Here is a 26,453-nt window from a genome sequence, read left to right as displayed (position 1 = left end):
AAAAGGACATTACTGTGGTAAAACAGAGGTAGTTTTTTCTTTGCATCTTTTCCTTCTATGACTGACTTGGACATGCTTGATGGTGATAATTGGTTCCCAAAATAGGAAAATGTTCCATGTTCCAGCACTAACATCCTTTATTTTATTGTGCATAAAAATGTTCAAAAATATGGAAACATGATTAAAATGAATAGGTTTCCTTAAATTAAAAAAGACCTCAACTGCAGTTGGAACAATCAGATTGTTTTCATGCTGTAATAACAGAAAACGCTGGAAAAACTCAGCAGGCCAGGCAGCATCCGTGGAGAGAGAAACAGAGTTAATGTTTCAGGTCAAAGACCTTTCAGCAGAACTGGAAAAAAGCAGGAAATGGAAAGCAAGTTTAGGGGCTGGGAAAAGGGGGAGGGGATGAAAGAACAAAAGGGAAGGTCAGTGATAGGATAGAAAGCAGGAGAGATTAAGAGATATTCAAGGCAAGAGGAGGTGGTAATGGGACAGGTTAAGGAACAAAGGATGGCTCTACATGAGGTGTGAATTGATGAGATGAGTTTTCATGCGGTGTTGAGTCGTGATCCTGCAATCCACCATTGGAATATAGTAGCCCTGTTTCATGGACTGCAAAGAAAATCCATCTCTTGTTCCTGGACACAGTAAAACCATGCAGACCAGTGTAGTTGATGAAGCTACTCTCCTGTACTGGCTGGGTTGTTATCCCCATATCAGCATCACAAGAACTTAACCCAGAACAACAAGAGTTGTTGAATTTGCACTGCAACTTTCAGCATCCATCCAAAATGTTTCCACAAAATGTCAACCGTGAAGCTTCACAAAACTCTTTTCCTGGCTGTGTAACCCTCTTCCAGACAACAAGCTGTATGGAACCACGTCCATTATGTATCAAAATTTCAATGCAATGTTAAGCTGCTGAACCATGCATTAGGCCCATTAGTAATCCAGTACAATTTATTTAATAGTTGTCTCCATGTGCAACCCATTATTACACTATCTAAGTTTTAAAACAAAATGTACACAACCTTCGACTAATATACATCCTGCGCTGCAAACAGAGAATGCAGTTTTCAACAGGTGAGAAAGGAAAAACAGAGTGAAAAGTTTTGTGATAGGTTGAATTTTGCTATATTACTACCATCTCATCCCTTCCCTTCCCTTCAAAAAAAGCAAAGGGGAAATAACCTTTCCTTAGGAAAATGAAATGGACCTTGGATAGAAAGCACTAGCATCAGAAATAATGCAAGAATGTGAGACCAATTTGTTTACTCTCCCAACTGCATAGAAGAAGAGGTAAAAAGGGACTGAATGGGTTACGCACACTGTTTCTTTCACCTCCAAGTCCTGCATTTGAATCAACACCAGACTTATCTCTCAAAATGTTAGCTGTAAGGTTATAGAATCATAGAAATTTATGGCACAGAAGGAGGCCATTCAGCCATCATGTCTGTGCCTGCTGATAGAGCTATCCAGCCTAATCCCACTTTCCAGCTCTTGGTCCATAGCCTTGTAGATTACGACACATATCCAAGTACTTTTTAAATGTGATGAGGGTTTCTGCCTCTACCACTCTTTCAGGCAGTGAGTTCCAGACCCCCACCACCCTCTGGGTGAAAACATTTCTACTCAACTCACCTCTAATCCTTTTACCAATTACTTTAAATCTATGCCCCTGGTTATTGACCTCTCTGCTAAGGGAATTAGGTTGTTCAAATTCACTTTATCTAGGCTCCTTATAGTTTTATACACCTCAATTAAATTTCCCTTCAGCCTCCTCTTCCAAAGAAAACAACCCCAGCCTATCCAATCTTTCCTCATAGCTAAAATTCTCCAGTCCTGGCAACATCCTCAGAAACCTTATCCCTACCCTCTCTAGTGCAATCACATCGTTCCTGTAATGTGGTGACCAGAACTGCACGCAGTACTCCAGCTGTGGCCTGACTAGTGTTTTATATTTAACTAGTTCTAGCACTACATGTGGTGCTTGGCATCTCAACCCAGTTCCAATTGGGTTTAAGCTTATTCACAACGAATCCTAGATGATCCCCAACTGGTCCTATATTGCCATTAGTTATTGGTGCTGTACTATTCATTAGTTGTTAATACTGCATTGTTCACCACTTTCTTCATAAACAAAATGTCTGCCAAGCTGTTTTTGGTGGGGGGAGCAGAGCCATGTGTAATTTGTCACAATGATATCAAAGAAAGACTTGCATTTATATAGCACCTTTTAAGACCTAAAGACATCCCAAAGTGCTTTACAGCCAATTAAACGCTTTTTGAAACGCAGTCACTTTTGTAATGTATAGGAAATGTGGCAGCCAATTTACGCACAGCAAGCTACCACAAACAGCAAGAAAATAAATGACTACATAATCTGTTTTAGGTGTTGGTTGAGGGATAAATGTTGGCCAGGACTCCCCGATTTTCTTTGAATAGTGCCACTGGATCACCGGAGAGGGCATCGAGGCCTCAGTTTAACGTCTCATCTGAAAGATGGCACCTCCGATAGTGCAGCTCTCCCTCAGTACTGCGCTGAAGTGTCAACCTAGATTATGTGCTCAAGTCTCTGGAGTGGGACTTGAACCACAACCTTCAGAGACAAGAGTGCTGCCACTGAACCAAGGCTGACACCAATCAAGCATTAGCTGAGCAAAGGAGCATTCAGATGTCACCCTTTCAAAGGTTTCTCTCTTTCACGCATAAAATTTTAATCTCGGTACCAAATATAATTGAAGGCACTTCTGGACTCGTTGTACAAATCAAAACATAACCTTCAGAGTCTGGCTAAATATTATTTACGCTTTTTGACAACCCACCAGCCTCCTTAAGCTATCGGCGTTGTGCGATCATGGAATTTTACAGCACAGAATGCGGTCAGTCATCCCATTGCACCTGCTCTCTGAAAAAGTTATCCGCTTAGTTCCATTACCGCATCCCACACAAAACAAAAAAACTTTACATTGTATTGCGCCGTGAAAGTACCCATTGAATTTGTCGAACTACATCATAAAGGCAAATTTTCTGGTGTTGGTGGGTAATGTGTTGGTGACAACATACCCCATTGGCAGCAGCCATCTGAACTATGATTTCTATGGCATCCTTATTGTAGTACCGCCCATCACCTCCGACCACCACAGTAGATCCCTGGCGATCTCTTAGGTCAATGGAAGCAAAGATGCACTGAACGAAGTTCTGAAGATATCGCGGCTTGGTCTGAAAAACGTTGGTTTTCTTCCGGAGCCCGCTGGTTCCTGGTTTCTGAGCATCATAAGGAGCTGTAAGCACAGTCACTAGAGGCAAAGGGCTCCCATCCATATCGAGATTCACGTCGGTGATTCATAAAACGCTAAGGAAAGGAATGAATGAAAGGTGGGAAAAGTACAGAATTTCTTCTGAAAATTCCCCGGCGAAATCGGTCAGTGAAGGGCCGGATTAACGCTGCCGAGAGAGAGATTCAGATGTTCAGAAACAGCAAAGCAGCGCCCAGAAATAGCTCCCTCGAACAGATACAGCACTTTCTGTAATCGAAGAAGCGTTGCCACACTTGTTCCAAAAGGTCACTGTCAAGAAGTCAGCACGAAAAAAAGAAATAGCTCGCTGTAAATCAATGAGAAGAAAAATGGAATTGTTCCACTAATCAGATGGGAGTGAATTTTCTTCCAGTCTTTGCATTTGACAGATAAGCTCCCAAGAGACAAGGCGAGTCTCTGGCTTGCTGCTTTCTGTTGACAGATAGATCTGACGGATGAGGAACTGTTAAAACACGTCATGATCTCAGCGCCATCCCACCAAGAAAGGTTTGGTCTTCTCAACTGAGAGCCAGAGCCAAAGTAGAGGAGGTAACTGGGTATAGTAATGTGTAAAATATATAGGACGAATTTGGGACCTAGACAATGCGATAGGCAGGGTAAGTGTCAACAGCTCTGATAGCTTCTCTTATTGCAGTTTAAAAATGACTACACGCAAAAAAACGCACAAGATGTAATCCATAAACATTTAAGAACACGTGTAAATTATTCATCACATAAACATCTTCCACGGAATTTAGTGCGCTGCGATTCAGGCAACTGGGATATACTTTTCTTGCGTAGTGTCAGGAAATGAGTGGATTTCCAAGTCAGTTTCATGTCGATCCGTTTTTTTTTAAAGTGCTGATGCCCTATTTTTAAAACGATAATTGAATTTCACGCTGCACTCATCTGAGCGAGACCTACTTTTAAACGTAACCATCTGCACAAGATATGAAAAGACATAAAATCTTACGTCTATACTTTTTAAACTTTCCACGCCGCTGACACACATTGGATATCTGTATTGGTACGGGGTGCTTTTGCGCTGTAAAAGGGCTATTACATGCGGGGAGAATTCATAAGTTCTGATTAAATCACAACTATTTTTAACATTAGACGTTGAAGAATCTTTTCAATCAACCCCTTTTCCAGTCACCCCCTTTTTTCCTATGCTACTTTGTCTTTTAGTATTTGTCTTATCGTAGCAACACCTCCTTTGTAAAGTTGTCAAGAAAACTTTTACTTTCTGTTTACAAGATGTAAATTGCTTAGAACAAAACTGTAACCAGAAATGTTAACCCAGAAATTACGGCTGGTGCGCTACTCAATGATTAACTGTGGATTACTAAAAGTTTAAGAGAATTTACCACTTCTTGTTTACTCAATTCTGCCAGAGTCCGAGGACCAAAGAGTTCGGTGAAGGGACGGGTTGTAAGGCTGGAGGTAGTTAAGAGATAGGGAGGGATTAAATCACAAGGATGAGAATTTTAAATTTAGGTTGTGGGAGGACTGGAAGCCAATGTAGGCGAGAAAGAGATCTGGAGATTGGTGCCGGATAGGATACAGGCAGCAGGATTTTGGATGAGCTGAAGCTTATGGCTGGAGAGTGGAAGACGCGAGGCTATCCAGGAGAGCATGAATGAGGGGTTCAGTGACAGATGGGCAGATATAGGGGTGAAGACAGGCAATGTTATGTAGGTGGAATAGGCTGTTTTTGTGATGTTGTGGATATTGGTCAGAAACTCAGTTACCAAAATCCCTAGATCTCCTTCCTGCTCTGTTACCTCAAGTATGTTGCTATATAACATGTAGTCCCCATTCCATCTCCTTCCACTGCCCATTGACCAAGACAATTATAAAATTGCTTATAACTGAAAACCCTTGATAGAAAACCCTTTATGTGTAAGCATTTTTCTTATTACCAGGAATAAATCGCTCAAAACAAAATCAGTAAAGACAAAATATTGCCTAGTTTCATACCCATATAAAGAATGTCAGCTACCTTCAGATAACTGGATACTGGGATTTGCCATTCAAAGCGCATTTAAAGTTGTGAGTGAAGCGTATTTTTAATGTTAGAGCAGCTGGTAACTGTATCAGTTAGTAATTTTCTCCAGAACGTTGGAATACAGATGGATGCAAGAGCACCATGCGAGTTGGTTAAAGGCAACAGCAAAGCACAATCAAATAATGAAAAATTGATTAAATAAAAATTGGAAATTAAAAATTGGAAATAAAGTAACAATAGCCTAGAAACTGTTGCCGGCATAAAGGGCAGTAAGTGTGCAATACTTGCCAACAATCCACTGGGAAGTCCATTGTGGTGCATGATTCCTGTCTGGCCCAACATTTCTGGTTAACAGTTAAAGGTGTTGTGTGCTATTGTGCCTGAGGCATGTTAGCCTTGTTGTGCTCTCCGTTTCCTGGATAATTTCTGATTAAGAAGACACCCATCAAATTTAATTCTTCATGCGTTGCTTGTGCAATACACTCCTACTTCTCATATATATGTTATATTTGCAAGAGGAAACTGTTTTGAGACTTTGATGAGAAATAGCATAAGGGATCATCTTGTTTGATTAGAGAGAGCCAGTATGATTCAGACAGGGTGAGCTAAGTCTGACTAATTTACTAGATCTCTTTGAGGTTACAAATCTGATGGATAAAAATGGCTGTTATCTACCTGTATTTCAGGAAGTGATTTGGCATGTCCCACAAGACAGACTGATTCACAAGGTGCATGCCCATGAGATAGATGGCAAAGTATTAGGCTGGATTGATCCATACCAGTAAGGTAGACAGCAAAGAATGGTGCTGCATGTGCAAGTGTTAAGCATAGAATCTGGTTGCTAGTGCCTTGGCGTCCACAGGGTCATTGTCAGCGCTATTGTTTATAAATTACTTGGACAATCGAATATTGTCCAAGTGGTCTAAGTTTGCAGATGACACCAAATTGGGTGCAGCTGCAAATGATGCTAACCAATGGGAGATAAAAGGGACCTGGACAGACTAGGTCAATGGGTAAAGAGGTGGCACATGGAATTCCACACAGATAAGTCACAAGACCAGATAGAAGAAAGAATATGGAGTACACACTGTATGGTAACATCTTGAGGTAATTAAGCGGGAAAGATATCTGAAGATTTTTGTAGCTAAGTTTCCAACCCCATAACTTCTCAATCACAAAAAGCACCTACTTCCACTGCCTATTCACCAGCAATCCATTAGTACATGATTCCTGCCTGGTCTGAAATTTCTGTCTCAAAGTTTATGGTGTTGTGTCCAAGGTGTGTTAGCATGTGGTACTTGCTGTTTCTGGGATAGCTGCTGATTAAAGAGATGCCCATCAAATTCCATTCTTCACACATTGACTCCTACTGTCCATAAACTGATGTTATGCATTGTAAACGTGACATAATCTATATCAGTGTCTGGCATGAGTGTGACACTGTTGACGTGTAAAACAGAAAATAACACTGGGTTTTCCGAGCCTCATTTCCTCCAGAGAACAGTGCAAGCCCCTAAGATTTCCTGCTATCTCTCCAGAGCACTTTGATATGAGCGCTCATTTTGCCCAAGATCTCAAGATTTAAAATGTTACGCCCTCAGCATGTTCTGAAGTCTCCTCTTTGTACTTATACTACAACCTTAATTCCCAGTAATTCTATGTTGCTCTGCGTAATAGAAAATGCCTGATCTAAAAAAGTTAAGGGTGGTCTCGTGGTGTGATGTGTGGAAATTTAAACCAACCACCAAATTCTGAAGGAGAAGGTGCTGAACAGTTGCTAGATATTGCCTATCTGGAGGGGGGATGGGGGTTGTTGTCTTAGTTTGCTCTTTTACCTCTGACATGAGGTCATTTTCTCAGCTGTAGGTGTGTGCTCCAAGAAGAGAACAGACATTTGTTTACTTTAAAACCCAGAGACACGCTCCCAGTTATCCACCATGCACACCTCTGCCATTTAGAGCCCATTTCCATCAGGGTGAAAACCCTGTCTTCATGACAGTCAACAATAAAAGGAATAGAAGTGACTGGCTTACTATCATGTCCGTCACTGGCTCTGAAATCCCATAGAATGCATCTGTACATGTCAGCATTGTGATCTTCACATTGGTCTGCATGGATCTTCCCTCAACATTAAGGAGGAACCACAGCCAGAATGATAAAGTTACATTTGTGATGTCTGAGCAACTGCACATGCAAAGAACCTGTGCATGTTCAATTGTTCTGGTGTTGGCCTTTTGATCTGCCCTGGAGTATAAACAGAATTAATTCTGAACAACAGAAACTTGTTTTAATTGTGGAATCAGTCCCCCTGTTGCCAAATCTGCCAGGGTGGAGTTTGCACATGTTGTGTTGCTGACAAGGTGCAAATTCACAGTTCAAAGTTGCATTTGTGGCTTTGAGAATCCTAGCCAGTACCTTTTCTGATATTGAGAAGTATGAAACACATTTCAGATCCAAGGTGGTGCTTCCAATGACAAGTTACACTGGAAGGAGTAGGTTCACTTTGCCGCCATTGGCACTTCCAATTGTTTGTATCCAGTGAAACTATTAACTGAGCTCAGTTTTGATGTTGTGATGACAAGAGCACCAGTTCAATTACTCTACAGTACAGTACAGTACAAAAGGGGCATTAGTGGTGTTCAAGAGGTGCATGAATTTTGCATGGGATGACTACACTCTGATTTTGCTTCTTCCATCAATGAGATGCCCACACTCACAGTTTTGTCTTTCTGCTTTCCAGAATTCTGTGCTGTTCAAACCACTGAATAACTTTTTTTTAAAGTTACAACAAATAAGCATATTGTTAAATTGCTTGTTAGGAGGCATGACATGCAGGGCTTCATTACCTCAAAATGTTATTTAATTATGATATGGTAACAGTGAGTTTTAAATTTAGTGCAAGGAGAGTGGAAAAGCAAGAATTAATTTTGACCATTTAAATTAGTTCATTAGAGTTCTTAATTACTATAAAAGGTTACTTCCAATTCCATCTGCTTTCATTTTTGCTAATAATCTCGTGAGGAACTTTATCAAGTGCCTTTTGAAGTCCATATAAACAATATCTATAGCCACTCTCCTGTCCACCATGCTAGTGACCTTCTAAAAAAAATTCAACTGGATTAGTCAGACATGACCTACTCTTCACAAAGACATGCATACTCTTTTTGATCAGCTCATACTTCTCCAAGTGCTCACTGCATCTCTGATGATAGATAACTGTAACTTCCTGACAACTGATGTTAAACTGATGGGTCTGTAGTTAACTGGTTTTTCTCTCCCTTCTTAAATAATGGAGTGACATTTGCAATTTTACAATCCAAAGACAATTCTTGAATCTAGAGAACCATGAAAAATAATGACTATTGCACTGGCAATTTCTTCACCAATTTCTTTTAATATATACCATCAGGTCCTGGAGACTTGGCCGACTTAAGTTCCATTATTTTCTAGATTACCTTTTCTTTAAGAACTTATATTAAATCCATTAAGTTGATCCCTTGACTTTTAGATCCCCTCGTATCACTGGTATTTTGAATAATAATGCTCGTGAAACACCTTTGGACGTTTTGCTACTTTAAAAGGAGATATATAAATGCAAGTTGTTATTGGTATCATTTCCTCCATTGTGAAAACAGATACAAAGTGCTCATTTAACAAGTCTGCCACATCACTGTGGGAAAGTTCCAGCTAAAGACAGGCAGACCTCGAAAAGGAGGTAGAGAAGAAGAGAAAAACAGGAGCAGTCATCCTGAGTAGCATTGTAACCACTTTCTTTTGGGAGAAAAATGGACCTTAAAAAGAGAAGTTATGCTCAATGAAGAAATTACTTTTATTTAACAAGATTTTTGTAATTTATCCGCATCTTTTGCCAGGCATTTCTGCTGTCAAACTCCACCAATGCTGCTTATAAGCAGCAAGGAGGTGTACATAGTGGCCCACATATACTGGGAACTGGAATGGGGGTGAAATCAAATTTGTCTTCTCCCACCATGAGTACCACTCCAACACATTAAAAAATAATATTGACCTAGAATACTTTATTTTGTCTGGGCAATTTCCAAGTGCATGTTCAAAACAAAAACCGTAGCATTCAAAACAGTGACCAGGAAAGATTTGGCCAGGATTTAATGTAGAACTAGAATTGTGACAGACTGAGTAATGCTTAAGCTCCTTGGGATGTTTTACTACACTAAAAGGTGCTATGTAAATGCAAGTTGTTATTGCTTAAAACTACCACATTTTGTTGTGGCCAGAGTAGTTAAAAAAGTCAAAAATAAGATAAATTAACTAATACTTTTTGTGCTAATATTTTTGTATACATGATAAATAATAAAATCACAAAATTCTTTGATATTAAATTATATTGTAGAAAAATAAATTTAGCATCACAATCTGGAGTTACTTAGAACAAATATTTTGATATACTGTATTATAATCTTTTGTTACCGATTCATTTAGTTGTGGAGATTGGTTATTTTCATGGAAGGAAATAGCTATTAATGGGGGTGGATGAAAATGTAGCTTCTTAAAACATGTCCTGCTGAAGTGGTTTTGCATAAACCAGCTGTATTTATTGTTTGCCAATGCAGCAATCTTTCTTGAGTTTTGCAATGTTTCCCCCCTGTGGATGAGAAGTGCAAGATCAGAACAGAATGCAACCTCCCAAAGACTGCATTTAGTCAGCTTGTCTGTTTAACATTGTTCACTATTTCTCACCATCCCTGTGACACATGTCTTTCCGATTTAACATATTTCAAGTATGCATTCTGAGGGCAAGGCTCAAAGTTACCTTCTCCCTTAATGTAGCCTTCCTTCCGCCACACAGCACCTATGGCTAACCTGCTTTTACCAAGACTACTGAGAAATCAGTTGCTTCAAAATGTACAAGGATCAGGATGCTATTGCGGATTTCACTCAATTTCACCCTGTGGAGAAGCACCTGGTCTGTAGGCAGCATTTCTCCAGTGAAATAGCAGAGATCAGTAACTCAGCAAGTGAAGAGTGAGCAACAATAACCCACATTTTACCACTTCTTCATGATGCCATGCACTGATATAATCTGCTAATCCACTCAAATTTAATCGATTGACATATTTTTAATGTCATATGATCTTTGCTCCCTGTCTCTACATCTCATTGCACCATGTAATTTCCCAGTTAAGAAAACAGACAAGCGATCTATTCCCTAGTGTCTGTAAATGTCGTCTTAAACTGATTACTCACTCCCTAATCCTTGCTCTGTGCCTTCCCTCTGGCACAATCAAAGTCGAGAACTCGGCAGCACAGTCGTGTGGAGCAAACTCGCCGCATCATTAAAATTTACAGTTTAGAAAACTGATCTCAGGTTAAGCATATTAGTGAATTGTTGCACAGTTTGGAGGTTGATATGAACCATGCAGTGAGTTCCAGTTCTTACGCAAACAAAATATCGTTTGAAGAAAATTTCACATGCATTCCATCAATGCAGTCCAGTTCACACTGTAGCTGCCTACAAAATATTCAGTGTACAGCAACCGTCAAGCGGTTTTGACAGATGAAATATCAGTGTTTCACAGCTGTTTGAAGCTGTCAAACACTGACAGTCTTACTTCTAACATGGGTCCTTCTCCACAGACTCAGTTAGAAATCTCTCCTGTACAGTAAGCTGAAGGCTGTCACTTTTGACAGTTCGCAGCCATTCTGCTTTCTGTCCGGTGAGACGAGGGACTCCCAGGACCTAAAGGAAGGAAGGCTGAAAAGGTAAGAAAAGGTCATTTAAACTTCTTTAATCACTTTAGACACACCAAACACACTTACCGTTTGCACTCATGCACACATCACTCACCTGAACACCGACATCTCGACCCCTCCAAGTCCTTCAACCCGACGGCCCGCCTCCTCTAACTTGGCGTGGTTTGGAGCCGTCGGGAATCCCACACTTCAACCTTAAAAATAGGGATTAGGCTAAAAACTGCCTGTTAACTACCTGTTAACAGGCAGTTAATTGACACTAATCCCCTTCCTGCCTCGAGTAGGGGGGTCCCAGTGTGGGGCGGGTACCCGCCTCCTTTGAAACTGGCATGGAGGCGGGTTTGGGATGGGGTCGGGACCCCTGATTTCGGGATTTTAACCCCCCCCCCCCCCCACGCCTCCAATCCCGACTCCACGGCACAATGAAAATCCTGCTCGAAGTGTCTGAAATCTCAGAAAAATTAACACTTCCCATTTTCATTTTCTTGATCAAAAATAATCTCTCAAGGTGGAAGATTTGTAACATTTGATTGAACAATAAATATGATATGCTCTTCTGTGCCTTACAGTCTCTCTGCTAGTTAGCCTACTTTGCAGAGCACTGCACAAAACTTCCAGAATACTGTTTACTTAAGAACTATCAAAATAATTATTTTTCCTCACCAGAATACTTTTTTGCCTATCAACTTTTCCAATATAATAAAAACAAATTAGCCCCAGTACACATTGTATGGCAATTACACATGGCCCTTCATTGCACAAGTTTTATTGATACAATTGTAGTGCTGAAGTGACATTTCACCATGAGAGCAATGCAATTATGTGGGTATATGGAAGAAAGAATCAAAAACCCACACACACTGCAATGTTAAATTACTACAGATATACATTTAAAATTTATACTTTAAATGTCAAGGTAATTGAGATGTACTCAAGATAGAAATTGTCAGGCATCATCTTCTCATAAATATAGCATCCCCATGACCTCCACATTAAAGAAAGAACTTGTATTTATATAGCAATTTTCAAGTTCCAAATCGCTTTACAGCCAATTACTTACTTTTGAAGTGTAGTGACTGTTGTTACAACCGCAAACGTGGCAGACAGTTCGTACACAGCAGAGTCCCACAAACAGCAATTACACGAATAACAAGTGAATCTGTTTTTTGGTGGTGCTGATTACATAAGAACTTAAGAAATAGGAGCAGGAGTCGGCCAATCGGCCCCTCGAGCCTGCTCCGCCATTCAATAAGATCATGGCTGATCTGATCCTAACCGCCAATCTACTATCACTGAACCATCTCCTGAATCTAACAGAATTAGACACACGAAATAGGAGCAGGATCAGGCTACACAGCCCCTGGGCCCGCTCCGCTACCCACAGGGCCATGACCGGTCCGAACCTAGACTCCTGTCCAAATTCCTGCCCGTTCCCCATAACCCTTTATTCCCTTTACTTCTAGGAAACTGTCTATTTCTGTTTTAAATTTATGTAATGATGTAGCTTCTACAGCTTTTTGGGGCAGCATATTCCATGGACCTACCACCCTCTGAGTGAAGTAGTTCCTCCTCATCTCAGTTTTGAAAGAGCAGCCCCTTATTCTAAGACTATGCCCCCTAGTTCTAGTTTCACCCATCATCGGGAACATCCTCCCCGCATCCACCCAATCCAACCCCTTCACAATCTTGTATGTTTCAATAAGATCGCCTCTCATTCTTCTGAACTCCAATGAGTAGAGTCCCAATCTACTCAACCTCTCCTCATATGTCCATCCCCTCATCCCCGGGATTAACCGAGTGAACCTTCTTTGTACTGACTCGAGAGCAAGTATGTCTTTTCTTAAGTATGGACACCAAAACTGTATGCAGTATTCCAGGTGCGGTCTCACCAATACCTTGTACAACTGAAGCAATACCTCCCTATTTTTATATTCTATCCCCCTAGCAATGAAAGCCAACATTCCATTGGCCTTCTTAATCACTTGCTGCACCTGCATACTAACCTTTTGAGTTTCGTGCATCAGGACCCCCAGATCCCTTTGTACTTCAGTACTTTCCAGTTTCTTGCCATTAAGATAATAACTTGCTCTACGATTTTTCCTGCCAAAGTGCCAAATCTCTGCCCACTTACTTAGCCTGTCTATGGCCCCTTGCAGGTTTTTTATGTCCTCCTCACTCACTACTTTCCCTCCCATCTTAGTATCATCTGCAAACTTTGATATGTTACACTCGGTCCCCTCCTCCAAATCGTTAATATAGATTGTAAAGAGTTGGGGACCCAGCACTGACCCCTGTGGAACACCACTAGTTACTGATTGCCAGTCCGAGAATGAACCATTTATCCCAACTCTCTGCCTTCTGTTAGATAGCCAATCCTCTATCCATGCCAGAATATTACCCCCAATCCTGTGATTTTTTATCTTAAGCAATAATCTTTTGTGTGGCACCTTGTCAAATGCCTTTTGGAAGTCTAAATACACTACGTCCACTGGTTCCCCTTTATCCACCCTATATGTTACTTCCTCAAAGAACTCCAGCAAATTTGTCAAACATGACTTCTTAAGTATGATTGAAGGGTGAATATTGGCGGGAGAACTATCCTGCTCTAAAAGAGTGCCACAAGATCTCTGACGTCACCTGAAAAAGTGGGCAGGTCCTCGCTTTTACATCTCTTTCAAAAGATGGCACCTCTAACACCTTAGTACTGCACTGTAAATGTCAGCCTAGATTACGTGCTCCCTGGAGTTGGGCTTGATCCCACATCCTTCTGACTGATGGCTTCTGGGTCGGCAAGGATGCTGCCACTGGGCCAAGCCAACATTAATAATAATGAATTCACATTGCTATTAGAAAGGAAAAGAGCTTCCATTTACATAGAACTTCGTCATGTCCTCAGGACCCAAAGCACTTCACATCCAATTAATTACTTATGTAGTGAAATATGCCAGCAATTTTGCACACAGGAAGATCCCACAGCAAATGAGATGAATGACCAACTAAAGTTTTTTGGTCCTGTTAGAGGAGGGCGGAATATTGGCCAGGTCACCAGATGAGCTTCCTGCTCTTCTTCAAAATAGTGCTGTGGGATCTTCCACCTGAACAGGCATATAGGTTTAACGTCTCATCTAAAAATGACATCTCTAACAATGTAGCATTCCTGGAGTACTGCAGTAGAGTATCAGCCTAGCTTATGCAGAGAGGAGGAAAAAATCAGAAGTAAAAATAGCACAATGGAGAAATGGATCAGGACAAGCAGAATTAAAGTGTTCAAATTTCCAATTAAAACTATCCATTGAGTGCTTGTTTTAGTAGTTTAGGATTAATACATTACAGAAAAATAACTGCTACATTTGAGTCGCTTTGTTATTGGCATATTAGTGTTTTAGTGTCACAGTGTGAAAACCTATACAACCCAAAGAGACAGGAATTTCCTTGGACTGTTGGTAGACCAAGGGTCAAGTTATTTTATGGCTCACTTTCTCTATTCTGTGTGAAACACCAATTGTTCACTTCTTTAAAAAAAATCATAAATGAATTGCAGCAATACAGGGTCTTTACACCTTTAACTTAATGCTTTGAAGGATTCAAAAGATGTGCATGTTTCTAAAAGTTAAAAGGTAATTCCCGAACAGAAAGTCCTAGGAGCCAGGAGTCATGCATTTATGTCTTGGGCACAGAGGGCTGTTATATGATAGGACTGTTTTAAGCCTTGATATTTATAGCATTTAGCTTTGAGATTCAATAACTGTAGTAACACAAGTCAGTTACTTCAGATACAAAACCATACTGGAAAGGTTCAGAGAAAAAGGCCATTTTTTTAAATACTAAAATTTCAAACTTTATATGCAGATCCTTAAATAGTTGGTCTTGCCAGTCTTCACATTCTTCAATCTCGCTGAAGGTGGAACAAGTTAACACTAAGTGAGGCAATGATTGATATGAATTGTCTAGTTGCTTTATTTCACAGAGCAACAGTTATGATCAGGTTCACTTAGTTCAATCGGTTCTTATCTCTGCATGATACAAAATAATGAACATACTACACTTCCTCACATCAGTGAATCAGCTTACTTGACCTAAACAAGAGGTTTCAACTATCCTCTAGCAATCCTAAGCTCTTTGCCTCAGCAAAGTCCCTCACAGCTTTCCCTTTAACAAACCCGACTAGTCTCACAGCCTTCCTGCCTCAAAAAAATCTCTCAGCCCTATGTCCCAGCCGCCATCTTGTATCTCTTTTCAGAGATCAAGAGGTTTCCAACACAAAGGGCTGTTTTCCAATGAACCAGATAAGCTAATGAATTGCCAATTGTTTTGTTTCTGGGGGAAATAATTTCCTTTTAGCATATTAGCCACCATTTATTTAGGTGCCTTTTAAAAAAAATTGTGCGAATATACATTGCTTTAAAAAAAAAGTAAAAGTAACTCTTTTTCCAAATCCTTTCTGTGGAAAAATGGTTTAAAAATCTTGCAATGTGACAAGTCATGAATACTGAAGTCTGGAATACATCAGCAAGATGAGGACTGGACTGGTAATAAACCAGCAAACAGTAGAAATGAGTGGTCTAGCATTATGCAAGGTCTATTTTGCCATAAAAGTATTAATAATGGCAAAATGACAGAAGGGGACAGTGTTGTGATTAGCAATGTAAGGATTTGGAAGCTAATAGAACTGTACAGCCTAATTTACAATACAAGGTACATCCCCCATGATCTTTTGCAATCCACCTTCATTCTAATATCAAAAGAGGCAAGGCTAAGAAGACTAGCAACGATCGAGCAATAAATCTCATGAGTCAAATCTTTAACGTTCGAGGATCACCTCCAGGAAAACAAATACAGAAAAAGATTGATGACAAAATCAATGAAGAGTAGTAGGGTTTCTCAAAGGAAAGGGAACCAGAGAAGGTATTACGAATCAACACCTTAGCCTGATAACATGCATCAAGATGACAGAAATGAAACATTCGACTGACAGGGTTATACTGCTGTGAAAACGGAACCCTCTATGCAGCAGCAGGTAGAGATTAGCAATATCTGAAATGTAGACGTACTATAGGATGCTCAGCACAAGCCTGATACAATGTCGTGACAACTGATCAGGTGCTCAATTTTGCTAACAAAAAGAGCTACTGGGATCAGTGTCCAAAATATTGTGGTCATAGCAATTGAAAATCACAGGAAAAGCTAATGTGTGCATAGGTGATGAAGGGAAAATAGAAGGAAATACAACGAGAGGAAGACAGATATACATATGCTTCAATGACATTCAAGAATGGTTTGAAGTGAAGAAAATCTATTAGGCTGTTCCTCGTATCAAGGATTAGAGATGGCAGCTAAAGAAGTGCTGAGGGGGAAAATGTGATTGGCACAAAAGAAACGGAGTTTCTTCTGGATCATTCGCATTGGATGAGATGTAGGACTTCCATTTGAGGTCATGGGAAATTACAATTTTGGTTTTTTTCTCCACCAGTTTTTTCCTCCCCTTAACAGTAGTTCTTGTGAACAGACCTTGCTCACCATTTATTTAGAATTAAGCATAGATCTCCAAGCTGATAAGGGAATTAGGGGTTACGGGGAGCGGGCAGGGAAGTGGACGTGAGTCTAGGTTCGGATCAGCCATGATCCTATTGAATGGCGGAGCAGGCCCGAGGGGCCGTATGGCCTACTCCTGCTCCTACTTCTTATGTTCTTATGTTCTTATATGAAATACCAAAGTTAAACAAAATACTAAAAGTACAATATTAAATGAGAAAAAAATCTAATGGCTTAATTACCTTTTTTAGTCTTGGGAAACAAAATTACATTGCTAGGAAGGCAAATTCTGTAGATAGCATCAGCTCAAGCCACTTACAATACTGGCATAACTGCAACTCTCTGTCAAGCAGAGTTAAAAATCAGCCTTTGATCTGATCCATCACCAAAAAGTACACAAATTGAGCCAAACTCAGCCAATCTAATCTTTTGAAGTCAGGTTTTCAGATAAACTTACAATCATCAATAAAAAAATGACAAGTGCTAAATACTGTATATGATTAATACATTGATGCAAGTGTGAAGCTTAACAAAATTCACACCATCCCACCAGGAACATCTATTTTCAGCAGCTTGATTCATGAATTCCCAAACAGTCTCAGTGGACTAACAATTGGCTTGAATAACAAGAAACATCTTCTATTTAGATGAATTCATAGATAAATTTTAATCTATGATCTGATCTGATCTAGCATCAAATACCACTTCATACATTTAGATCTGGGAAATCAATCTCTGATCACTTGATCAAAAGCCACCAGTTCTAATTTAAAAGAACAAGCCAAATGTATTTCAGTGCCATCACCCACGCCCCCTCAAGGTGGAGGATATGTCCCATAGATGTCATGAACATGGTGTCCATGTGAACTGAACTGGTGTATCATTCTTGACACAACACCACACCCACATCATCATCATCATTTACTGTTGACTTATGCTGTATGATGGCCATATTATATGCCTGTGAAGCGGGGATTCCAGTGTAGCAATAGTACATTTCACAAGTTGAATGTGGCCATACCAGAATACTATGATCAAACATTCTGTAAAACACATATCGATATGGTTAGAGTCTCTGTAATAGTCACAGAATCATACAGCACCGGCTCCTTTGAAGAGTAATCCAGTTAGTCCCACTCCCCGGCTCTTGCCCCATAATCGCTGCATTTTTTTCTCCTTCAAGTGTTTATCCAATTCCCTTTTGAACGCTACTATTGAATCTGTTTCCACTACCCTATCAGGCAGTGCATTCCAGACCCTAACCATTTGTTGCGTAAAAAAGTTTTTCCTCATGTCACCTCTGGTTCTTTTGCCAATCACCTTAAATCTGTGCCCTCTGGTTATCGACCCTTCAGCCATTGTTTCTCTTTATTTACTCAGTCTAAATGAAAGTTCATACATTTTTTCCTCAGTTGCTAACTATGCTATTTCTTTCGCCAATAACTTGTGGTTCAGATGAACAATGGAGTTCCCTTCTGCTCGGCATTCACCTGACCCAGCATGACCCCGGTACCTTTGTCTGAGACATCTCTGTGAATCAAAAACTATGGGGCATAATCAGAATTGACTAAAACAAGTTCTGTGCAAAGCCTCTGTCAGCTGATAAAAAAGAAAAGAAATTACATTTATACAGCACCTTATCATATCTTCAGGACAGCCCTAAGTGCTTTACTTGTGCAGTGCAATCACTATTGTTACATTTGCAAACAGGACAGTCAATCTGCATACAGCAAGGTCCCACAAACAGCAAATGAATGAACAGTTACTATGCTAAAATAAAAACAGAAAATGCTGGAAATACTCAGCAGGTGAGAGAGAAACTGGAGAGAAAAAGTTAACGTTTCAGGTCGATGACCTTTCGTTAGAACTGGACAAAGTTAGATGTTTTAAGCAAATACAGAGGCAGGGAAAGGGGGTAGGGGAGGAACGAACAAAAAACGGAAGGTCTGTGATTGGGTGGAAGGCAGGAGTGATTAAAATGACAAAAGGGATGATGGTGCAAGGCAAAAGCGGGTGGTAATGGGATAAGTAAAGAAACAAAAGATAGGTCTATCGGAGGGGTAAATGGCAATAGCAGGATCATTACCAAGAGCTGCTGTCCGAAAAAATAGGAGTGGTGGTTATGATCTGAAATTGTTGAACTCAATGTTGAGTCCAAAGGCTGTAAAGTGTCTAATCAAAAGATGAGGTGCTGTTCCTCGAGCTTATGTTGAGCTTCATTAGAACAATATAGGAGGTGTTCCACAAAGCGATGAACCAATCTGCGTTTGGGCTCCCCAATGCAGAGGAGACCGCATTGTGAGCAGCAAATACAGTATACCAAATTTAAAGAAGTACAAGTAAATCGCTGTTTCACCTGGAAGAAGTGTTTAAGGCCCTGGATGATAGGAATGGAGGAGGTAAAAGGGTAGGTGTTGCAGCTCCTGCGCTTGCACGGGAAGGTGCCGTGGGATGGGGAGGGGGTGTTGTGGGTGATTGAAGAGTGGACCAAAGTGTTGCGGAGGGAACGGTCCCTACGGAATGCTGAGAGGTGAGGGGAAGTTGCGTTTGCTGGTGGCATCACACTAGAGGTGGCAGAAATGGCTGGTGGGGTACAAGGTGAGGACAAGGGGAACGCTATCATGATTTTGGGAGGGAAGGGAAGGGGCGAGAGCAGAAGTGCAGGGAATGGGACGGATATGGTCGAGGGCCTTGTCAACCACGGTGGATGGGAATCCACAGTTGAAGAAAAAGGAAGACATATTGGAAGCATTGGTATGGAAGGTGGCATCATCAGAACAGATGCAACGGAGACGGAGAAACTGGGAAAAAAGAGAAATTAGAGAAGCGTGCAATAAGGGCACAGCAGTCATCATGGGTGACTTAAATCTACATATAGATTGGGCTAACCAAATTAGTAACAATACTGTGGAAGAGGAATTCCTGCAGTGTTTACGGGATGGTTTCCTGGACCAATATGTCGAGGAACCAACCAGAGATCAGGCCATCTTAGACTGGGTATTATGTAATGAGAAAGGATTAATTAGCAATCTTGTTGTACGAGGCCCCTTGGGTCGGAGCGATCATAATATGATCGAATTCTTCATTAAGATGGAGAATGAAGTAGTTGACTCAAAGACTAGGGTCCTAAATTTAAATAAAGGAAACTACGATGGTCTGAGGCGCGAGTTGGGTAGGATTGATTGGGGAATGGCACTCAAAGGGTTGACGGTGGATAGGCAATGGCAAACATTCAAAGACCGCATGGATGAACTACAGAATTTGTTCATCCCAGTTTGGCATAAAAATAAAACAAAAAAGGTGACTCAACCGTGGCTAACAAGGGAAATTAGGGATAGCATAAGATCCCAGGAGAGGACATATAAATTGGCCAGAAAAAGCAGCAAACCTGAGGATTGGGAGCAGTTTAGGATTCAACAAAGGAGGACAAAGGGATTAATTAAGAAAGGGAAAATAGAATATGAGAGTAAGCTTGCAGGGAACATAAAAACTAACTGTAAAAGCTTTTATAGATATGTGAAGAGAAAAAGATTGGTGAAGTCAAGCGTAGGTCCCTTGCAGTCAGAATCAGGGGGATTTATAATGGGGAACAATGAAATGGCAGACCAATTAAATACATATTTTGGTTCTGTCTTCACAGAGGAGGACACAAATAACCTCCCAGAGATGTCGGGGAACATAGGGTCTGATGAAAGGGAGGAACGGAAATAAATCAGTATTTGTAGGGAAATTGATGGGATTGAAGGCTGATAAATCCCCAGGGCCTGATAATCTACATCCTAGGGTACTTAAGGAAGTGGCCCTAGAAATAGTAGATGCATTGCTGATCATCTTCCAACATTCGATGGAATTTGGAACAGTACCCATGGATTAGAGGGTAGCTAATGTTACCCCACTATTCAAAAAAGGTGGTAGAGAGAAAGCGGGGAATTACAGGCCGGTACCTGACATCGGTAGTGGGGAAAATGCTAGAGTCCATTATAAAAGATGTAATAGCAGAGCACTTGGAAAACAGTGACAGGATCGGACAAAGTCAACATGGATTTACAAAAGGTAAATCGTGCTTGACTAATCTACTGGAATTTTTTGAGGATGTAACTCGTAAAATAGATAAGGGAGAACCAGTGGATGTGGTGTATTTGGACTTTCAGAAGGCTTTCGATAAGGTCCCGCATAAGAGATTAGCGTGTAAAGTTAAGGCACATGGGATTGGGGGCAAGGTATTGACTTGGATAGAGAACTGGTTGGCAGACAGAAAGCAAAGAGTTGGAATAAACGGGTCTTTTTCCGAGTGGCAGGCAGTGACTGGTGGGGTACCGCAGGGATCGGTCCTTGGACCCCAGCTATTCACAATATATATTAATGATCTAGACAAGGGAACTAGATGTAATATCTCCAAATTTGCAGACGACACAAAGCTGGGTGGGCGTGTGTGCTGCGAGGAGGATGCCGAGAAACTCCAGTATGATTTGGACAGGTTGGGTGATTGGGCAAAAGCATGGCAGATGCAATATAACGTGGATAAATGTGAGGTTATCCACTTTGGTGGCAAAAACAGGAAGGCAGATTATTATCTGAATGGCAATAGATTGGGAGAAGGGGAAGTGCAACGAGACCTGGGTGTCCTTGTGCACCAGTCGCTGAAGGTAAGCATGCAGGTGCAGCAGGCGGTTAAGAAGGCAAATGGTATGTTGGCCTTCGTAGCGAGAGGGTTTGAGTACAGGAACAAGGATGTCTTGCTGCAGTTGTACAGGGCCTTGGTGAGACCACACCTTGAGTATTGTGTGCAGTTTTGGTTGCCTTATCTGAGGAAGGATGTTCTTGCCATGGAGGGAGTTCAGCGAAGATTCACCAAGCTGATACCTGGGATGGCAGGAATGACGTATGAGGAGAGATTTGGTCGATTGGGCTTGTACTCGCTGGAGTTTAGAAGAATGAGAGGGGATCTCATTGAAACTTATAAAATTCTGACAGGACTGGACAGACTAGATGCAGGAAGGATGTTCCCAATATTCGGGGAGTCCAGAACCAGGGGTCACAGTCTAAGGATAAGGGGCAGGCCATTTAGGACAGAAATTAGGAGGAATTTCTTCACCCAGAGAGTGGTGAACCTGTGGAATTCTCTACCACAGAAGGCAGTAGAGGCCAATACATTAAATATATTCAAGAAGGAGTTGGATATATTTCTTAAGGCTAAAGGGATCAAGGGGTATGGGGAGAAAGCAGGGACCGGGTACTGAATTTGGATGATCAGCCATGATCGCATTGAATGGCGGAGCAGGCTCGAGGGGCCGAATGGCCTACTCCTGCTCCTATCTTCTATGTTTCTATGACTTGCATTTATATAGCGCCTTTCATGACCACTGGACGTCCCAAAGTGCTTTACAGCCAATGAAGTACTTTTTGAAGTGCAGTCACTGTTGTAATGTAGGCAATGTAGTAGCCAATTTGCGCACAGCAAGTTCCCACAAACAGCAATGTGATAATGACCAGATAATATGTTTTTTAGTGATGTTGATTGAGGGATAAATGTTGGCCAGGACACCGGGGATAACTCCCCAGCCTTTCTTCGAAATAGTGCCAAGGGATCTTTTACGTCCACCCGAGAGAGTAGACGGGGCCTCGGTTTAACGTCTCATCCAAAAGACGGCACCTCCGACAGTGCAGCACTCCTTCAGTACAGCACTGGAGTGTCAGCCTAGATTTTTGCGCTCAAGTCTCTGGAGTGGGGCTTTGAACCCACAACCTTCTCACTCAGAGGCGAAGGTGCTACCAACGGAGCCACTGGGAGAATGGAATACAACCCCTACAGGAAGCGGGGTGGGAGGAAGTGTAGTCAAGATAGCTGTGGGAGTTGGTTAACTTATAGTATATATTGGCCCAGTAATTCCTGTCACAACGCGTGAGTACGGACAGGGTACTCACGCGTGTGCCAGGAGGAATTGCCGGTTTTCAGCATGCACAGCGCATGCGCTGAAAACCGGCATTTCCTGTCCTCTGACCCAAGGGGTTAAGAGGCTGAACGCATGCGCGGTATTGGGCAGCGCGTGCGACTTGGATTTCCTGTATTTTTACAGATTTGCGCATGTGTAAAGGGCTCCGGTTTTTACGCATTGAAAAACCACACGTAAGTACTTAGTTTTACAGGTAAGTGGTCTTTTAGTACAATTTAGAATTTTTTTTCCCCACAGGTTTATTATTTTTAAAGAATCTACAGTAAGGTAAGTTTAGTTTTAGACCCTATTTTTTAAAAATTTATTTTTTTCAAAAATTTGATTAATTGTTTAAAATAGTTTTTTTAAAGTTATTCATAATTAATTTAATTATTGGGATGCTTTTTAAAATTTTATTTAAAGTTTAAATAGTGTTTTGGGGTGCCGTACTTTTCATGAGTTTGACAGTCTTTACTATCAAACTTATGAATGAAGTTTCCCCTCCCCTGATTGGCTGAACAGTGCTCACGTGATCCCAGCCGGCACATCGCACTAACTACGCCGCTGGGTCAGGTTAGCACAGCGCGCCGAGATCAGAACCGGGCCACTTACAGGAAATTCACTGCGGGCCAGGTTTCAGATGTCGGCGCGCCGGGTAAGTGCACATCGGGGGCTTGCACGCGCGGCAAGCCCCCGACAGGAATTACTGGGCCATTGATTGACAGCCTATCCCCCAGAAATGGAGATAGAGAAGTCAAGGAAGAGAAGGGAAGAGTCGGTGATGGACCATGTGAAGGCGAGGGAAGGGTGGAAATTGGAAGCAAAATTGATTAAACTTTCCAGTTCAGGGCGAGAGCAAGAAACGGCTCCGATACAGTCATCAATGTACCGGAAAAAGAGGTGAGGAAGGGGGCCTGAGTAGGACTGGAACAAAGAATATTTCACATATCTCATGAAAAGGCAGGCAGAGCTAGGACCAATGTTCCCCCTAATTATTTTTTGGGTGCACGGCCCATTCACAGTTTTTAACATTGGAAACGCCAGTCCTGGGCTGTGCGGGACCGGCAGACAGCTGCGAAACCGCACAGCTTAGAGGGAGCGTTGACTGGGACCCAGACGGGTTCCCACAGCAACACCTTTTATTTGAAGGAAGTGAGAAGAGCATGCTGATTGAGGCAAGAATGTTGTCCAGAACACCAAGAAAGATTCCTGTAGCAGGCAATCTTTTACACCTCCTTGAGCTGTCAGACAGTGCCTCAGTTTAACCTCTCATCTGAAGCACTGCAACTCCATCACTCCCTCAGGACTACACTGAAGTATCAGCCAAGATTATGTGCTCAGGTCTTTGGTGCTGCTTGAACCCACAGCCTTCTTGCTCGCATGAAGAAATGCTACCAATTGACACAAAAGGAGTTATATAAAAGAGTCCTCACAACTTTGTAATCAGACCACCTGGTTCAGGATCTGTTTAATGCGGAGGTCCATTAACAGTACAGCTATCCAGCAGTTCAGTATGATGTTCCAGTAACCTACTGCCCTGAAGAAAGCCCACACCTGCTACTTTGTAGTAGGGCAGGACAATTGTGAAATGATATTCATTTTCACCCAATCAGATTTCTGTTCTGCGCGCCCCCCCACCCCCCCGCACCCCACCTCGTGACAAAACCTCAGCCATACCAATGTGACTTTGTCCCCGGCTTTTACAGTTAACCCTGTCCAGTTTGGTGGGGACAATAGTGTGGTGGTCAGGGTACTGGACTAGAAATCCTAAGAATGTGGATTCAAATCCCGCCATTATGAAATTGCATTCAATAAATCTGGTGATTTTTGGGCTAGTACCAGAGGGGAAAAAAATCTGCCAGACTCTTGTAAAAACCCAACCCTGTCACCCCTATTATGTCTGGAATACAGATTTCTTTTTTTCTTTACATGGGTGACTCTTAATGCCCTCTGAAGTGATCTCACAGGATATTGCATCAAGAAGGCAGCCCACCTCCACCTTCTCAGGGCCACTAGAAATGGACAATGAGGTCTTGCCAGTATCATCCACATCCCAGGAACAAATATAAAAAAATTACAGCATGGTCAAGCTAATTTTTATCCTCGTCAGGAGATTTCTCAGACCAAGCTTCTTTAACTAACAACAAATGTATTTGGCATCTGTAGAGCTACTCAAAAGATTTAGGTGATATTTCTCTTGACCTACATAAGAGGTCCAAGAATTTATAATCCCACTTTGGGGATTCTGCTCAAGGTATGCATGTAGCATTTGCTGCAGCTTGCAGACAAACATCTCCTGTAGTTCATTCATCTGCAGATGGTATAGGGTGAGGTAGAGCCATTAGATGTTGCACACTTGCACAGTTGTGTGACTGCATGGGGCATGAAATTTGTACCTTGGTTGAACAAAAATTCTTTTGGAAACCCAATCAGTGAAAACTAAAAAATGGTAAGAGGCACATTGGAAACTGCATCCACTTTGATAGACATGGGTACTTACATAGAAACATAGAAGATAGGAGCAGGAGTAGGCCATTCGGCCCTTCGAGCCTGCTCCGCCATTCAACGAGATCATGGCTGATCATCCAAACCCTAGCACCCGGTCCCTACACCGACAACCACCCCACACAAGCCCTATCCCCGTAACCCCACGTATTTAATCCCCCCTAACACTAAGGGCCAATTTTTATCATGGCCAATCAACCTAACCCGCACATCTTTGGACTGTGGGAGGAAACCGGAGCACACGGAGGAAACCCACGCAAACACGGGGAGAATGTGCAAACTCCACACAGACAGTCACCCGAGGCCGGATTTGAACCCGGGTCCCTGGTGTTGTGAGGCAACAGTGCTAACCACTATGCCACCGTGCTTCTGTGTTTGAGTATCTGGGTTCAAAGTCCACCAAACTTCTTTTACCCCGAGTTACTGCCAATTGGTGGTGGTCCTACTACATCTATACCCACCTTTTTTTTTTCCTTTTTTTTTTTTTTAAAGTGCACTGATAATGTAACCTCGTTTTCTATGATTCCCTATCCCATTTAACCCATTCTCTGGCACTGATTAAACATTGTGGAAAATAACAGTGGAAACAGAGTTACACTTTTCCTAACTTGACATTGCAATAGAGCCTCAACTGATTTTCTTGGTCATGAATAGAAAATATTTATTCAAAACAATGTCAACCTCACTTGTGGAGGGGGTACGGTAGCATAGTGCTTATGTTAATGGACTAGTAATTCAGAAGCCTGGACTATTGATCCGGAGACACAGCAACTGGGGAATTTAAATTCAATTAATTAAATAAATCTGGAATAAAAAGCTAGTATCAGTAATGGTGACCATGAAACTACCAGATTGTTGTAAAAACCCATCTGGTTCACTAATGTCCTTTAATGCTGTTGTTACCTGGTCTGGCCTTTATGTGGCTCCAGACCCACAGAAATGTGGTTGACTCTTAACTGCCCTCTGAAATGGCCTAGCAAGCCACTCAGTTGTACAAAGAAGTATACTTACTGTGGGAGTACCTTCACCACACGCGCTGCAGCAATTCAAGAAGGTGGCTCACCACCACCTTCTCAAGGGCAATTAGGGATTGGCAATAAATGCTGGCCTTGCCAGTGATACCCATATCGCATATACGAATAAAAAAAGGGGGAATTCAGCAATCCTGTGCCTCCAGTGGGGCGAAGGGAGTGTGTGGTAAACCACTGTTATTGTTGCTCACCGTTGTTGTTGTTGTTGCACACTGTTGTATCTATGCATGCCTCAGCTGGCTCCGCCCCTGGCTCCACCCACACGCCCAGGTATAAAGGTGACTGCTCTGCAGCCACCTGCCTTCTTAGAAACCAGTCAACCACGAGAGGCATGCTCTGTTCTTTGTTAATAAAAGCCTTTTAGTTACTCTCCTAACTCTCCGTCTTTTATGAGTAATTAATAGCGCATCAA

At 41.7% G+C, this 26,453-nt stretch overlaps 1 protein-coding gene across 2 annotated transcripts in view; it reads right to left on the bottom strand.

Moving 5' to 3' along the window:
- Positions 1 to 26,453, bottom strand: part of pgm1 (phosphoglucomutase 1) — a 152,831-nt gene that overhangs the window by 107,281 nt on the left and 19,097 nt on the right. Inside the window, exon 1 of one of the 2 annotated variants that reach the window (XM_085982690.1) lies at positions 3,070 to 3,716. The exons of the other annotated variant lie outside the window; for it this stretch is intronic. Within the exon in view, the coding sequence (XP_085838816.1) occupies positions 3,070 to 3,327 (258 nt within the window). The 5' untranslated portion in view covers positions 3,328 to 3,716. Of the gene's footprint in view, positions 1 to 3,069; positions 3,717 to 26,453 lie in introns of those variants that run through there. 2 annotated transcript variants of the gene reach the window in all.

This window comes from Somniosus microcephalus, chromosome 3 (assembly GCF_052327205.1).
Source record: "Somniosus microcephalus isolate GS21.2 chromosome 3, FLI_Smic_1.0, whole genome shotgun sequence".
Lineage (NCBI taxonomy): Eukaryota > Metazoa > Chordata > Chondrichthyes > Squaliformes > Somniosidae > Somniosus > Somniosus microcephalus.
Note: the sequence above shows the minus strand (reverse complement) of the source record. Positions and strands in the feature narration are given on the sequence as shown.